Raw genomic sequence first — 17,820 nt, 5'->3', positions numbered from 1 at the left:
AGTCAATCCATGACTCCACCATCGACGGCTCCACTTTATCCCCTTCAATGATTGGTGGGTTGAACTTCTTGAATCTGATAAGAGCCGTCAACGAATGCTCTCGCTCCATCTCCTCGGCCGCCGCATCGAGTGTCGCCGAACCCGAAGCCGCCGGAGGAACACTTGCCGGCGGGGGATGTGCCGCCACCGGAACCGCCGCTATGCCCTCACCCTCAGCCACTTCAGGCGCGCGTACCGAGGGTGCGGGCGGGTCACGACATCCAGTCGCCATCGCAGCCACCGCTGCCATTTGCCGCTCCATTAACTCCTGGAGCCGCCCAAACTAACCAGCTAGTGCGGTCATTTGCGCCAGTAACTCCTGCACCTCGCTAGGCCCAGCTAACTGTGGCACCTCGAGAGGTCCAGCCTGCTCTGGCACCTCGGAAGGCGGTGCCAGAACTGATCTGCGCGTGTAGCATCTTGGGGACATTAGGTCCTGCAACGCAACAACCTGGTTAATTAACTTAACCCGTTAACCTCGTCGCAACTACTAGACAACGCGACTCAACACTTAAAATCAGGCGGAAGCACACAAGTGTACTTATTCTAAACTCTTAGCGTCGTGTTGTCGGCCGCCCAACACTACTACTTCGAGCCAAGAACTCATACCACTTGAATCCATCTCTAGCCACGACTAGCGACATACAATCAACTTCGACCCAATCGATCAACTTCCGCCACCCGTATAGATTCACGTCTCACTCACGCGCCTATAGCCCTAAGGTTTACCATCCTAGGGTCTCCTAGGTCAATCCTAGACTCTCTCTTTACTTGCTCTCAGCTTGCTCTGATACCATTTACTCTGTCACGCCCCGAGGCCGCTACCAATTTGGTCCAGTTCGGGCGCGTCGAACAGACGCCGAACGGACAGCACCTCCTGTCCGCCCAAGGCTCAGCACAGGATCATGTACAAAGAATTTGCCCAGAAATAATTCAATACATACATGATCCAACAAGGAGAGAAGCACAAAGAGTGCAATACAATAAGAGCAAGTAACACAAGTATACATACAAGTGCATAAAAAGAGATACATCTATAATAGTTATCCTATAATGCATAAGAGTAATTCATGAAACATGATCAACAATTTAACTCGGACATAGAAAGAAGCTCAGTTGCTTCGGAATGACACCCCCCACCTATTATCGCGTTCCGATTGCTTGTCGTCACTTGCAATCGGCCTCCCGCGGCACCCGCCGCCCGGTTTGGCTCGAACTCGGACTCGGCCACCAAACGGCCACCAATTCGCAATCCGGAAATTATAGGTCTACAGCTTGATGCCGCGATGCCATAAATCCATTTTCATAATTTTTGGACGTCGCCTCGGCCCTCCAGGCGGAAACGAAGCTAAAAATGCCGTTTCTTCAATATCTTCGCATAGGCTCGACGAATCGCCGAACCAACTTCGCCAGCGCGTTAGAATACCTAGCAATTAGGTTTATATAGGTTCAATTTAGATCAAACCCTCACATATTGCAAAACCCCCATTTCTAAGCCCTAGCATGTATATAAACTCCAAATAACCCACAATCTCATGGAGAAACATGCATTTAGTAGTTTAGGGATCATTAGAATACTAAGCATAAGGGATTTAACCAAATCCTAAACACTTACCGAAATTGTGAATGCCGAGTCGAAAGCACGCCACTCAACCGAGCGCACGAAGACTCGAACCGTTGCTTCCAACGCGTTCGCAAGCTCGCTCTCCGCCAACGCCGCGAATTTAGGCGAGGAATATAGAGAGATGAGAGAGATATTTAGAGAGAGAAAGGGAGGGTTTCTCTCACTACCACCATGAACGTGTGGTGTTGTGGAGTGTTCGGCTGTGGGAGAAAAAGAAGACTAGTAGCTTCTACTTATAGTCAACCACCCCAATAGTAGCATACACTTTCAGTTTAGCAGCTACAAACTGACGTTTTTCGCCGGAGCCTTTCTAAATGTCCGTTTGCACTCAAATTTGACAGTCAGGCTCGGTTTTACTTAACAAGTACAAAGAAATTTTAATCTTTCAATTTCGACCCTGTTTGGTCACCGAAAGCTCTACCGAACTGTAATCTCTAGCAGATAGCAATTCGATTTTATTCTCCACCTTCCGGGTGTCAGAATGGGATGAAACTTTAAATCTAGCCTCATAAAAATAATTCTGACATATCCTCCAGTTTTCATAATTTTCTGACACTGCATTTTCTGCTACTTTATCTGCCCCGTCTCTCACAAAAAATTTTAAATCTTCTATTTTCGCTCCGATTTCAGTACAGGTCATTTCCAACTTATATTTTACTTCTATAAGTCTAATAAAAATAGTATTAAAAATAGTATCTCATACTATTTTTATTTATTTTTACTTTTATATTAAGATCCGGTATATTACATTCCACCGCAACTTCATATGTAAGGAAGTGAATTCTCGAAATCCGAGAGTTGTACTTCATCCAGGATCGACTAATTGTCGAGTGAGTATCCTTCGGGAAAGCTAAAGTTATCCAAAACGCAAAAAGTGTATTGGAGTTGAGTCCGCGAGAGCATATAGTGCAAAACCTGCACTGGGCTGAAGTTGCTCTCGGGGACAGGTCCCTCGCAGGGAGAGACCGGTCCCCGAGGCTGGTGGTTGCTGGGGATCTTTGATGCAACCGGTCCCTGGCTGAGGGGACCGGTCCCGGTGTGCGACGCCAGCGAGAGAAGGCCAAAATCGGCTAAGTCCTGAAAATCGAGCTCTCGGGGACCGGTCTCTCAGGCGAGGACCGGTCTCCCGAGGACCGATCTCCCAGGGAGAGACCGGTTCCCAAACGCGAAGAGGCCTTCTGGCCGCCAGGACTGCTCTCGGGGACCGGTCTCCCCGACGAGGGACCGGTCCCTCTGGGCGCAGAATGCCCAGTGAGGGCTGTGTACAGGGTGAAAAGTTGAGGGGCTAAAATGGATTTTGTTACAATAGAGGGGTATATAGGCCCTCTCTCTCTCCCTCAGCCTCTCATTCAATCTCTCTCTCACACTCTCTCTTGCTCCCTCTCTCTCTCTAGAAAGAGAAGAAGAACAAGAAGAACAAGAAGGAGAGGAAGGAAAAGAAGAAGAAAAAAAGGGAGGAGAAGAAGAAGGAGATCAAGAGGAAGGCCTTGGACACCTTCATCTCCCTCTCCTTTCTCTTTGGTGTAGCTCAAGAGGTAACCTACCAAACCCTAGCTTTGAGAACTTAGGGTTTTTAGGTTTTGAGTTTTGAGATGAGGTCAAATGGACTTCTAGCACCATTGTTGGTGGATTAGAGCTAGAGGCTAGGGTTTCATAGTGCAAATGGCATGATGCTAACCCTAGGGCACCCAAAATGGGATTTTTGGAAATAGATGAGATTGATCTCATTTGAGGCCTTGTAAACCTGATTGCTAGGTGTCCAAACACGTTGGCGGAGTCGGAATTACGATTCGTCGAGCGGGTGTAGAGCTATCTGCAAAGTAGGGCCGACCTAGCTTCGTTTCTCCCAAAGAGGCGGGGAACACGTGGTTTGAAGTGCCGAGGAACACTTCTGAAACCTCCACAACGAACATCGACTACACAAAAGGTGGGAGGTGTCATCCCGAAGCAACCGGGCTCTTTTCTATGTCTTAGAATAGCATATGATTGCATCTCTTGCATGTTGCATTGTAGGATTGCATAGTAGTACCTTTCCTTATGCTTTCTAATTGATAACCTAGTGTACATGGAACGCTTGGTGACTTGGATAGGTGAGGATTGAGTCGGAACATGAATCCTATAATGCTAAAGAAAAGAGATGAAACACGATGGGTGTTTGGTGACATAGAAAGTAGTGTTTAAATACTAAAGAACAAACGAATGACATCAAATGTTAAAGAACATATCGAGTGGCATTAATATAGTGTATTTGACACTAGAGGTCGATGGACCTAGGGTTAGGTGGATCCCTTAGAAAATACCTTGTGAACAATGAATTTAGAAAAGCTAAACAGCATTACATGAATGTCGGGAACAGATGATTCCGCGAGAGATATTGACCCTAGTTCATAGGGTATCCTCACATGGAAAGGGTATAGACGGGTGTCTATTGAGATATTGGCCCTAGGGTAGGGTGTCCCCACATGGAGGGGATAGATCATGCTCACGGTCTGCTTTGGGGTGGTATAGCCATCCATATCCTCACATGGAGAGGATTATCGTCGAGCACTCCAGAGTGTCGAGCGATTTGGACCACTTGGAGGTCCGGACCACTTGGAGGTCCGCAGACGGTCCCGGGTCTGGGAGCACATGGAGCTCCCCCACCCAATGGGATGGCAAGGTGAGTCGAGGGCGAACCCAAGGGCTTCGCCACAGATTGGGTAAATGAACAGTTAACAATGTCATTGAACATTAATATTCGAATATGGATCGAATTTGTTAGCATGATAGTAAACCTTTACTATATGACGCATGCATTCATTATACATGATTATGGGCATAGTAGCATAGTTTTCCTTTATGCCTTTACAGCTTTCAGATATCTATCTATCTATCTATCTGTTGTTACTTGTGCCCACTTGGACCTAGTGGGGAGATCGGCAGAGTCGGCGGCCGAGCCCACTGGGAACTATGGAAGATAGTTCTCACCCCTCTATTTCCAGTGGTAGGTACAAGTTTACCGAGCGAGGACCGCGGCAAGGGCATCGCGCCCAATCAATGAGACCGTGGTAGTATAGTAGCTATCCGTTTTGCATTAGCACACCTATGTATTGAGAGAGATTCATGTAGGTAGGGATTTGGAGAGCTATGTATTTTGAATGAACATATGTATTCATTTTGAGGAAAAGATGTACATGTAAAAAAATGCAAAACTATTGCAATAGTTAGTAAAGTACTCTCTTTATTTCACTTGTTTTCACTTGTGGATTACTTGCTCTTGTTGTTGTTGGCACTGTTTGTGCCCCGTTAAATGTGTATATTTAAAATTTAAATTTCCTGGGTAAATTCTTGTACACATTCCTGTTGTTGAGCCTTGGGCGGACAGGGGAGGTGCGCTCCGTTCGGCGGTCCGCCCGGCGCGCCCGAATCGTGCCAAATTGGTAGTGGTTTCGGGGCGGGGCGTGACATCATAACTACAGAAGTTTGGCACCTTACAGGTGACCCCTTGGAAAGTGGGGCATAACAGTTCGTATCTAGCTAATAACCAATCGGAAGTGTGATATGAGTCTCGGGCAAGCTAACAAAATACAGGGGGTAGAGCACGACTCCCCAACTAATGATCGTTGTAGGTGGAGCGTGGCTCCCCACAAGGTCAGCTAAGGCTAGCGAGATGAGTCACACATCGCCTGATGTTTGTGAGTACGCTTGAGCCTAATGAGGACGTCAAGGCTTAAAGGGAAGAAGAATATAACACCCCCCAGATTTGGATTAGTTCTATAAATAAGGTATAATAGGATTAAACCTCTTAACTCGACTATAGCATTTTGGGAGTGGCCAGACCCAAGAAGTTAAGAGAGTTAAACATACTAGGACTAGGGTAATTCTAAGATGGGTGACTCCCTGGGAAGCTAGACGTCACAGTTGGTATCAAAGCCAATCACTAGCTAAAAGTGTGAGATGAGTTTCGACTGAGCTAGGGTGATACAGCTGCAGAGCGCGACTCCCCTAGCTAATGACTGTTGCAGGTGGAGCGTGGCTCCCCGCAAAGTCAGCTAAAGCTAGCAAGACAAGTCTTACATAGCCTGGTGCTTGTGAGTTTCTTAACCCAGCTATAGCATCATGGGTAGTGGCTACACTCAAGCGGTTAAGAGGGTTAAGAGTGCTAGAGCTAGAGTAATTCTAGGATTGGTGACCCCTTAGGAAGTAGTGCATCACATTGGATGCATGAAAAAGCTTTTTAAGCACGTTTTTCATCTAAACCTCGGCATAAGGCAACGATGATGGGAGTATAAAAAGATGTCTAGAGCGGCACTATATGTGTTGTCTCCAATTCACTCTTTTCAGGATAATAATAATAACCACATATTTGGTTAATGCTATATAGAAACGTAGGATTTATTAAATTGTTTTACAACAGCTAATGTTCAGACTCCTATGTTGCAAGCAGAGAGGTTAATCCTCATACCATGGAAACTAACACTCAATAACTAGTTCCTACAACAACACAGGCCTTAAAGGGAACAACTTGCCCAAACTTGTTTACACTTTACACTTACCCCAACTACTAAAAAAGTGAAAAAAAGAAAGTTGATATGCTATTTGACAAACAACACTAGTAAGAAGCATATATTAATCAACAATAATCAACTTTCTTATCGTGAAAGACCATGACTAAGCGAACAACTCAATATATTGACTTATGAAACACATATACAGTAATTTACAAGCCATTAGCATATCAGATGCAGATACGCGTTCGATAAGCGTCCGATACATGTCCGATACAGGATTGGAGAATCTAAAATTTTCAAAAAATAAAAAAAATACTCAGATATGACAGGGATACAACTAGGTTCTTTTCTAGTTTGAAATGATGGGAACTCAAAATTTTTCAAAATACCCACGTCCTAAACCATTGGAAATACAAAAAAGTGGGAAAATGCCAGCCTCTCTTCAACTCATCATTTTTCTTTTTTTTTTTACTCTTGGATGGTAGAAGGTGCTCTCTCTCACTGTTTTACGCCTTAGATATGATTACTTAGATCTGAATCCCAACAAACAACTACAAATCTGAAGAGAGAACCCTCTAAAAATGGAAAGCCTTAAAAAAAAAATTCCAAGCCACATTCTCAATTTAAGAACTAATTAAAACAGTTTATCAATTTAAAATAAAACTAAGTAGCAACTACTAATTGTCCAACCGTATTTAATAAGAATAAATAAATTGTTCCATTTAATTCAACACAAAATAGACATCATTCAAATGTGCACAAAAAGTAAATCTTTCTAACGAATCCTCACCAGATGATATCTTACATGCCCCGACTCTAGGTACCTAAAAGAGACAACAAAAGTAAGTGCAACGCTTAGCTAGAAATCTACTTTTGAAGAATGCCCAGTGATTTTAAACTTAAACCCCAACAGTTTATAATCTAGAGCTTCTCCACTCCATCGCTCTAAACACGAGAGCTACAATTACACGTTGTTCCTCCTCCGGAATAGCGTAGAAAATAAATCCCTCTCCTCCGAGGTATTCGATCGCAAGTCGACAACAAAAATAATTAAATAATAAATGCTGACGAACTATAAGAATAAATAAGCCACAACAACTAATTAATAGTTATAAATCCACTCGGGTATACTAGTAATTAGTAATCAAGTAATAATTAAGTGCACCGAACCCTCTTAGGTCCATACAAATTCTATCGTTTACAGGAAAGTAGCTATTTATTTACAACAATTAGTGCCCAAAAATCCTTCACATCCTAAGATTGTGATTTTATCAACTATCCTAGCATCTAGAATGATGAGAAGACCTGAAAAAAATTATTTTTCACTAAAGTCCCTTTTTAATTAATATACCCTTTAAAATTCTGCAAAATTTACACTACAAATCTGGATAATCGAACCTCATGGCCTCATCCGAATTTTCAAGACGAGTCCAGCAGAGCCTGAATCACACAATTCCGCCTGACGAATAAAAAGTAATTCCTCATTTATAAATCAGTCCCCTGAACCAAAACTATCATTTACAAATTGGTCTCTAGGGCACCGTTTGGTAATGGAATTAGCTGGGGGTTTAGCTCTTATCCCCCAGCTAATCCCCAAACAAGTTTCAAGGTGGTGGGAACAACAGTTCCCACTACCATCGGGATAAAGGAAAGGGGTGGGGAACAACTGTTCCCACCCCCCCTTGTATCATATGTCCTGTGAGTGAAAATTTCCCAAATTACCCTCCTTATCCCCTTCTCCCCATTTTCGAAGCAAGGAAAGATCCCTCTCTCTATTGGTCACAGAGCTCCTGCGGCTGGTTCCTCTCCCTCCACCTCACCGAGCACCACCCCTCTCCCATCTCCTACTCCCTCGCTCCCTCCCGTGAGTGCTCTCCCTCCCTTCATCTCCGGCCGAAGCTTGTGGGTTTGCGAAACGCTTGCTGCGAGATCGCTTTGCGGATCTGCAACTCCGGTGGGTTTGCCCCGGCGTTGCGTGCAGTCGTGCACCCACTGGAAGTGGATCGACCCGTTTCCTCTCTCTCCACCTCACCTCACCGAGCTCCCTCTTCCCTGCACCGGGTTCTTCTCTCTCCACCTCTCCATCCCGTGAGTCCGCTCCCTCCCTTCACCTCCAGCCAACGGAGCCCGTGGTTTCCGCGAAGCTTGTGGGTTTGTGAAACCCTTGCCGCGAGATCACTTGTTGCGGATCTGAAACTCCGGTAGGTTTCCCGCGACCTTGCTTGCTGCAGTGCACCCACCTGACGTGGATCTTGCCTATTGCGACTCCCCTTTCGTGCCGGTAGTGCAGATCTCGGTGCTCACATCACGGCAACGGTACGGTCCGCACTGTTTGGGTTCCTCTTCATCAAAGAACCCCGATTTTTGCTATTATTTTGGATTTTGGGTATCCCTGATTGCAACAATTCGTTATTTTTACGACGACGGGATTAGGCAACGGGCGTCGTCCGACAGTACAAATAGTAATCGCTGATTTCGTGCACAATTTATTTTCGTCTTGGTTCTTGTTTTGTCTTCTTTGCAGTGAATAATTAGTGGCCAAAGCGGCTGTGCGCGGCCCCGCCCGACGCGTTCTATTGCCAACATTAGCATCCCCTGCTCTTGGTCCCCCACTGGTACTAGAAGGTAAAAATTACAGAAAGTGTCGACATTATTATATGTTTGGATTTGAACCATGATTGTGGGTTAAAAACTTGCAAAATATGTGTATAGCGATCGGTTTGCACCTAAGGTTGATCGAATTGGCAATGATGCCGGTTTCCGTTACCATTTGTTGGTAGGCATGGAAGTCATATTCTGTGCAGCCCCATGGTAATCGGGGACTTTCTGAGCCACAACGCCTCACAGCGTTGCTGCCATGGTTTATCAAGCAGAGAAATCAATTGTGCTACACTTTCGAAAATAGCGGGCTTACTTATACACATCACATTATTTTATTTTGTCTTGCCATTTGGATTATTTATGATCCTCTACTGAGATATTAACCTTTTATGAAATACTCGTACAATGTCAACATTTTGTTATCGTAAACTCTGTTGTATTGAGAAGAATAAAAAGGAAAGTCGTCCACGTACAGATGCGACTCAGCAATATTTTCTCTAAGTCCAAAAAAACCAAACCGAGGGGTTTGGATAATGCAACCCCAAGTTGTGATGTAGAGGGTTCAAGCAGGCGCCCCAATCAAATAAGGACCCGTACCGCCAATTGGACTGATCACGTTGATAGCATTTTGTTGAGTATTTTGATGGAGGAGCACGCCCTCGGAAACTACGTTGGGGGTAGTTTCACTCGTGTTGCATGGAGTAGAATCGTTGAGGGTTTTAACACACAAACTGGTCAACACTTGTCAAAACAACATATCAGTAACCGCCTCAAGGTGTTGAAGAGGCTCTACATGTTGTACGACAAACTGGCTAACCTTAGCGGTTGGGATTGAGACACTGTGAACAATATACCCACGGCTGGTGACCCTAGTGATTGGGATGCAGTAATTGCGGTAAGACTTCGTATGATAGTACATACAAACAGTATATTCTTTAACCATCTTATTAATGTTTTCTAATGTTTACTACTTTTGATTCAGGCGAATCCCGCATACGCGAAGTGCAGGGATAAACCATTTCCTGCTTATAACAACATTGCCTTCCTGTGTGAATCATCAGTGGCGACCGGCCGCTACGGGCAGTCGTCAGAAACAGTTCAACCACCTACTGTTGTTAGTTCTTCGTCTTCTTCACCTGGTGAGAATGATACAATCACAGGAGTTAGATATCTTGCCATTCATCTCTTGACCCGTTTTCTTTGAACCAGGTAAGGCAGGCACACCCGGTAATGAAACCGACGGGCAGTGTAGATCTTCGCGTTCTCCTAGCCCACCTCTTGGCCAACCGACTGTCGGAGGTTATGCTAGTAGATCAGGACATAGCTCTGCAGGTAAACGACCTAGATCCCCACCACCTTCTGCACAGCCACGAAGACAAGCTTCGTCCTCTGGCGGGAGAAAGAAGAAGAGTGACCTGGGAGCTGAGGCATTGGCTGAGATGGTAGAGATCGGGAAGCAAAAGCTCGAGCTTGCACGGGAAATGATGAATATAAAGAAGGCTAGTCGATCGACAATCCCAACAATTGATCTTTGTATAAACAGAGTTTATAATCTAGCGGGCACAACGAATATACATGCCATTGCGGCTGGGAATTCATTGCGGGCTGAGACAAATAGACAACTTTTTATGACCATGAATGATGAGCTTGCACTTGTGTGGATTAACCAACAGGTTCACGTGCATAACATCAACTATAGGCCTGACTTTCCGGGATTGTAGATCACCGTCGCTACTTTCTACTGTTGTATATTGGTTTTTAGACTTGGCTTTTATTTCGCATGTATTTTAGGTTGCATTATGCGTGTGTGGCTTTTATGTGCATTGTATATTATGTTGCATTATGTGTTGAAATTGGGTGCTTGCTCGCATATTAGAACACACTTTTAATTGTGGCATAATCATCAGTTTCTAACCTATGTTATGTGAAAATACCTGTCATATCATGCGCGTTACGTTCTAGTGGGCAATATATTGTTCAATATTTACTTTCATATTCATGATTGCAATTAGGTTCAATGTATTGATAATCTCTTCTGTTCGTTACAGTTGAAATGGCTGAATTACTGAATCGTTGTGTGTTCTCGTCGCCAACATTAGCAAATATTATGACAATGCTAGATGAAGATGATGATTACTGGGACCAAGTTTTTGTGATACTTTATGATCAGGACTATCTTACATTTGCTAACACGTTGCACAGACGGCCTTGTAGAACGCGACCTTTTTCAGGCCATGAAATGGTTACTGATCTTCTCAATGGTCATCCAGACAGAGGGTACCAGCACTTTCGCATGTCAACAACAACTTTTATCGCACTTCGCGATGTGCTGCTTGCTCGGGGGTTGATACGAGCAACACGACGTATGACAGCCGATGAGCAGCTAGCTATTTTCCTATTTTGTGTCGGTCATGGCGTGGGAAATAGAGTGTTGGCAGAGACATTTTAGCATTCAGGAGAGATAATTAGTCGACACTTCAACAATGTGCTACGCGCGCTTGTAACGCTGAAGGATGATTACATGAATTTGCCGCCAAATAATACGGCCACGCATCCAAGAATTCGAGACTATATAAATTTTCATCCATTTAAGGTAAGTTGGCCTGATGACAATATACCAAAATTTACAAATGTATCTTTCTGTCAAATATTTCAACGGGCATCTTATGTTGTAGAATGCAATTGGTGCGATAGACGGAATACACATCCCTGTGTGTGTCGAGAAGAGTGAGCAACCGCGTTTTCGCTGCCGCAAAGGATTTACGTCACAAAATATGATAGCTGCAGTATCATTCGATCATATTTTCTTCTTCATTTGCACTGGTTGGGAAGGATCGGCTGTAGATATGCGTGTTCTTCGATGGGCGTGCGATACGGGGGTTCTTACTGTTCCCAAAGGTAAATGCTAATATATTGTTCAATATTTACATATTTATAGCCCCAAAAAAAATTGAGTGAATACTCTATTAATTGGTATAGGTAAATATTATTTGGTCGATTCGGAGTACGCAAACACTGACAAGTTTTTAGCACCTTACCGGAGTGAGCGGTATCATCTTAGCCAATTTGACCCTTCTACGCGGGCGCGCACGCATCAGAATCCCCGAGATTTATATAATCATCGGCATGCGCAATTAAGAAATGTCGTAGAGAAGAGTTTTGGTATTTTAAAGAAGCGGTTTAAAATTTTAACTCAAGCGACTCCATTTCCCATCAAAGTTCAATGCTTGATACCGATGGCATGTAGTGTGCTGCATAATTTTATTCGACGACAACAAGGAAATGATAGATATTTTGTAGAACAATTAGAGCAAGAAACCCCTGAGGGCGACATTGGCAATCCAGAGCCTATTCCAAGTGGAGGCGATGATTCGACACGAGAGGAATCCTTGCAGCGCTCTATTACCGACCAATTATGGAATAATCGATCCTGAAGATTCCTGCTTTCATTTGGTTGTAGTACTACATATTATCTTCATGTGTAATATATCTATGTAATGTGTTTAAATATCATCATGTTAGAAAGAATATTGATTCTGTGCTATGTTACAATTTGGAATTTGCGCCATTTGCACCTACCTGTTTGTACGTCTTTTCGACAATAGCGTATGTCTTTTTTACAACTGTCGCGCTACATATTGATTTATTTATTATTGTATCGGTTACAAAATATTCGGTACAAAATAATCGCATTATTTTACGTACATATGAATTAAAAAAAATATAACTTACGAATCCTACAACTCACCCTTCTCTTTTTCTCAGTAGGGGTAATTAGGTAATTTTTACATTTCACCAACCCACTATCCTCTTATCCCCAAATACCATCCAAACACTTTTTTCCTTATCCCTCCTTATACCTATCCTTATATCTATTTTCATCCAAACACAAAATTACTCTTATCCCCATACTTATACCTATCTCTGGAACAGCTAGTTCTTACTTATCCCCGAACCAAACGGTACCTAGCTGATTTTTCAAGCTATTATAAGCATCCAGGTTCTGTTGCACCCAGCCCAACACTAGCAGCACACACCAAAAGCTTTTTCGATTAGTTTTAGCTCACATGATGGAGCTAGAACGTGCTAATTAATTAATTGATACATCTAATATTGCTACAATAAATTTAAACCCAAACATAAATTAAATCATGCAAAATTTTACGTGGTCCACCGTGAACCGTGTCTAACCAGATCTAGAGCAACTTTACCTTCTTCCTCTCTTCCTTTCTATCCTGATCAAAGCCCCTCCCAAACCGACCTTTATACAGTTGTTACCGCCACCCAACTAGAATCTGCCCAATGTACAAAGTGGTTGACGACCTTCTCCAACAATGGTAACCACCCGCGTGCAAGCCAAACAAGCACCTACAGCCATGGGAGCAGCAGAGTCTGTTGTTGGCGCGACGACAGCAGCCACGCAGTGACAGCAACCATGGGCGCCACGGCAACAATGGTCACAAGTGCAGCGGCAGCGGTTGTGGGTGCGCCGTCGACGGTGATCATGAGAGAAAATGGGAAAGAAGAGCATAGGAAGAGGAAGAGAAAAAAAAAAAGTTTAATAAAAACTCAGCTCTCTCGTTCTTTTGCCTTGCGATCGCTCCCGATCGCCCTCCCGATCGCGGACGACCAGCCATGTGCGTGAGGAGAAGCCGACAACCAACCTGGTCGTGCAACCTATCCTAATCACCTATTTATAGGTGATTAATTAGAGTTAAATCTAATCTCACCATCTCCCATAACATTAAGTTATGGTTTAGGCCTCTAGGGTTTAACTTTAATTTTTTTATTTAATTAGACAACTTAATACTAACCAAGAAGGGCCACGCAGAATTATTTTTTGTTTCCTACTTTTATTTAAGTGTTAGCATAATTTTCTTTTGTTAATGCTTTATATAATAGAACCTAATGTTATTTCAAAACATATATATATATGATAAGTGGCCAATTATCCAGTTTGTGCAACTTAATATCTATTGTTATCATTTGGTCAAGTTGGATGATAGTTGGTTAATAGTCTTTGAATTATTATTCCTTATGATTGATTTTTCTTTTTTTTTGAGAACAAACATAGAACAATTATACAAGCTAATGTATATATCTCTTAATATTATCCAGGTATCTTGATTGTCCTCAATATATCATTACATATAGTCAACATAAGTTTATATATATTTAAAATAATATTTTATTCAAGTATCCCTGTGTATCGTATCCTAGTGTTTTTAGGACTTGTCATATCACCGTATCTGTATCGTGTTGTATCCTTGTATCTGTATCTATACAACATAGATATTGACTCACAGTGATTATATCCGAGATTCCGCGAACACCTTGTCGGAGAATATCATCTGCCAAGTTAAATGCTTCAGAGATTGGAGTATTCGGAGAAACGGCAGTCAACAACTTGTCATTTGGGATGACAATGAGTGTATCAACATTTTTCCTTAATTCTGCAATTCCTTCCTGTGCTTGAACTGCCCTTCGTCTCCCCTCAAATGAAAATGGGGTTGTTACAATACCCACAGTCAAAATACCCATTGATTTTGCTATCCCTGCAATTATCGGAGCGCCACCAGTGCCGGTTCCTCCGCCCATACCAGCCTGCACAATAAATTGCGTATTAATTCTTTTCTAGTTGCAGTAAGTGTCATTTAGTAGTCAATACAGGCTCTCATAGCATTGTCATTCGAACTCCTGTTATAAACAACATATAAGTTCAGCCTAATTATAGAGGTAATCAAACCAAACGTCCGAAAGTGAAAAGTTTGTAAATCAGCATTTTCTATCAAAGAGTAATGATTATTCTGAGTATGTGGTGTTATACAATTGAATCAGCCTAAATGTTCGTGATAAATGACCTGAAAGTATATCCTTATCTGTTTGTAGAATTGTGGATCTGACAAATATAGAAGTTGTATTCATGTCCATGCAATACTTATTACAGCGATAAAATAATTCCCTTCCACTGTTGATCTAGCTCTTTGATGATAATCACGTAAACAAAGTAGCACTTCTATAACACATGAATAATTAACATGCAAGTGTTACTTATTCAGCATTTCAACAGCATTATAACATGCATGTGAGTAATGTAGCAAGAGAAAAGCAGAAACTTCATCTCTCTGTATTCCTGATCAATCAATGGCTTTAGTAGAATGACATATTGTACTCATTGTAGTCCGTTGTGCAAACTTGGAAGTTAGACTTGTGAATGCCATTTGAGATGCTTAAATATTAATATCGTCTTACACCGTTAGTTAATATGTGCTGTCCAATTATGGCCAAAATACAACTGTTTGCGACAATTTATCACACTATCCACAATTTTCGATTTGGAAATAAATTGAATTTGAGTGAAACATCAAATAATAATATACTACAAAGTCTCCTGATCAGGATTGCAGAAAACATATGTTTTAACTACAACATGACATATATTAACCGTCTATTCTTTTGATAAGACATTACATACACTAAAATTCAACTAGAGCAAACATGTTCGAGCTACTATATATGAGAACCAAGAGACTAATAGTTCTACAGAAAAGTATTCCAACCGAGAGGACTAATCAAGCCAATGCAGAAAGTATAACTATAGGGCATTCCTAATTTAATTATCATAACAACACACGGTTGGGAACTTACTGTAACAAAGATCATGTCGGCGCCAGAAACCGCCTCCTCAATAGACTCCTTACTCTCTTTTGCAGCACTCGTGCCAATATCTGGGTTCCCGCCGGCACCAAGACCTCTAGTTAGTTCCTGACCAATCTGCAATCGATTTTCAGGATAAACCGGCGACATCCTCATAGCCTGAACATCAGTATTCACAATCCAAAACTCAACCCCCTTCATTGAACTCTCGATCATTCTATTCACCGCATTTGAACCCCCGCCACCAACACCTATCACCTTAATCTTGGCCTCGTTGTAGTTCTCCGCGCCAGAAGACTCCCTTAAGCTTTCAGTCACATCATCACTCAACTTATCCTTTCTCGGATTAATAACCGTGTTGTTCTCCTCTCCTCGGAGCATGGAAATTTCAGGATGAAGATTTAAGAAAGGATCTTTGTTGCGGTAGGAATTCGCAGAACATCTAACGGAAGCGGAAGTCGAAAAGTCTTTCGAGCATAAAAACCGACCGCGGCTTTTCCTTCCGTTCCAAGTTTTCAGGAAGCTGTGTCTACTAGTCTGATTCTCAACAAAACCTATCCTTCCATGGGTTGCCGAGACACCGACGAAACACCGAACGTCAAATGAAGCCGAACACGTCATTTTAAATTCGTAACCGGCCGGCAAGCGGATCGGAGAAAGCTCTACCAAAACATACTAACTTTCTGCCAGTAGGGTTTACAGATGTTACTCCTGCATTTTCTGAAACCTGTTGGTTGAAGCAGAACAATCTAAACATACATCACAATCAAATTAAACCCAAACTAATTAAAACTTGCGATGGCATCGCAAATAATCGAAATATGGAGATAGTGGAGAAAAAGAAAACGGAAATTACCAAATCTCAGGAAAAGTTCCGACCCTGTTAAAAAAAAAAAATCAAAGAAGAGTAAAAAACGACAAAACAAACTGAAAATAAAAGGAATCCGAGGTAGAAAATAACATAAAAAATAATTTAAAAAAATAATACCAGGTTACGCAGTTTTAACTTTGAGAAATCCACAAAAGAAACCCATAATTGGAGGGATCAAGAGAAACCCCCAAAACTCGAACGGCTTTAAAATCAGAGCAGAGATAGATAAAAGATAAAAGTTAACTACCTGCGCTCGCTCCAATGCACTACTAACACTGTAAAGAGAGAGAGAGAGAGAGAGAGAGAGAGAGAGAGAGAGAGGGGCTTTTGGTGTTTGGCTCTGAAAGGGAATGGAGGAATCGGCGACGGTGATCTAAAAAAATGGGGTTTTAATGTATTCATTGGTCTAAGGTTGGGCTCCTTAAAACTACTAATAGTCTTTAATAATAACTAGGCTAGATTAGGCGGCACTCTGCACCGAATAAAAAGTATTTTAATTAATCGATTTAGATATATAATTATTAAAATTTTAAAATTATATAAATTATAATTAAAAATATAAACAAATCTATAAAGTATTCTTCTATACATTATAAAAAGTAATTGTTTTAATTCATTTTTTTTTAAGTTTCAAAGTTAAATTATTCTAATATTTTTATTTAAAAATTTAATTAAACGTAATAGTTTTGATAGTTATTCTACGAATAAACTTTTTAACTAAATAATTAAAGTTGAGGACATATTTCAAATGGAAAAAATATGTGGGAGTATTTTTACCTTGGTAAAATTGATTGGAGAAAGAAAAGATTATTATATGTTCCTAGTGTATATTGATACTTTATACACTGTAACTTATATTAGGTGACTAATATTCTAATATCAAAACTTAATTAAATAGATCTTTTCTATAAACTCTAATAGTTTAAATTATGTTTAATGAATTAATTTTAAAATCTCTACTAAAGGAGTTTAAGCATGTGGTGTATGTATACATATACACCCCTGCAGAAAATGGTTAATAGGTTTCAACAGATAGGAGATTTTTTTTTTCTTATGGTTAGTGCATACTAATAATCCATACATTGTACAAAATATAAAATAATTAATAGAATATTTAATAATTAATATTGTAAAATAAAATATTTAAATAAATTATTGTACTACAAGAATTGATATCCAATGTATAATTTAGAGCTGATTTATATAGTGTAATAGGTGTGTCTACAATATTTATTGGACATGTGACAATCTTTCATTGGTTATGTGCTAATGGGCGACGTGGCTCTCTTAGTGAGCTTCTTCTTGATACGACAGAACTGTCGATTATTATTATTATTATTATTATTATTATTATTATTATAAAATAAAATATTTAAATAAATTATTGTACTACAAGAATTGATATCCAATGTATATTTTAGAGTCGATTTATAGTGTAATGGGTGCGCCCAAAATATTTATTGGACATGTGGCAATCTTTTATTGGTTATGTGATAATGGCGGCGTGGGTCTCTTAGTGAGCTTCTTCTTGATATGAT

The 17,820-nt window shown here is 41.3% G+C and overlaps 1 protein-coding gene across 5 annotated transcripts in view; it reads right to left on the bottom strand.

Annotated features, from left to right (window-relative positions):
* The window catches only part of LOC109711905 (cell division protein FtsZ homolog 2-1, chloroplastic), a 32,868-nt gene extending 16,186 nt beyond the window's left edge, over positions 1 to 16,682 (bottom strand). Inside the window, exons 1-4 of one of the 5 annotated variants that reach the window (XM_020235279.1) lie at positions 16,530 to 16,682; positions 16,268 to 16,291; positions 15,403 to 16,160; positions 14,059 to 14,358 (exon numbers count right to left, since the gene is read on the bottom strand). In XM_020235279.1, coding sequence (XP_020090868.1) covers positions 14,059 to 14,358; positions 15,403 to 16,032 — 930 coding nt within the window. In that variant the 5' untranslated portion in view covers positions 16,033 to 16,160; positions 16,268 to 16,291; positions 16,530 to 16,682. The other 4 variants (XM_020235271.1, XM_020235288.1, XM_020235295.1 and 1 more) reach the window with 4 other exon arrangements.

This window comes from Ananas comosus, linkage group 1 (genome assembly GCF_001540865.1).
Source record: "Ananas comosus cultivar F153 linkage group 1, ASM154086v1, whole genome shotgun sequence".
Classification (NCBI taxonomy): Eukaryota; Viridiplantae; Streptophyta; class Magnoliopsida; order Poales; family Bromeliaceae; genus Ananas; species Ananas comosus.
The sequence above is the reverse complement of the archived record's forward strand: the minus strand, read 5'-3'. Positions and strand labels throughout refer to the sequence as shown.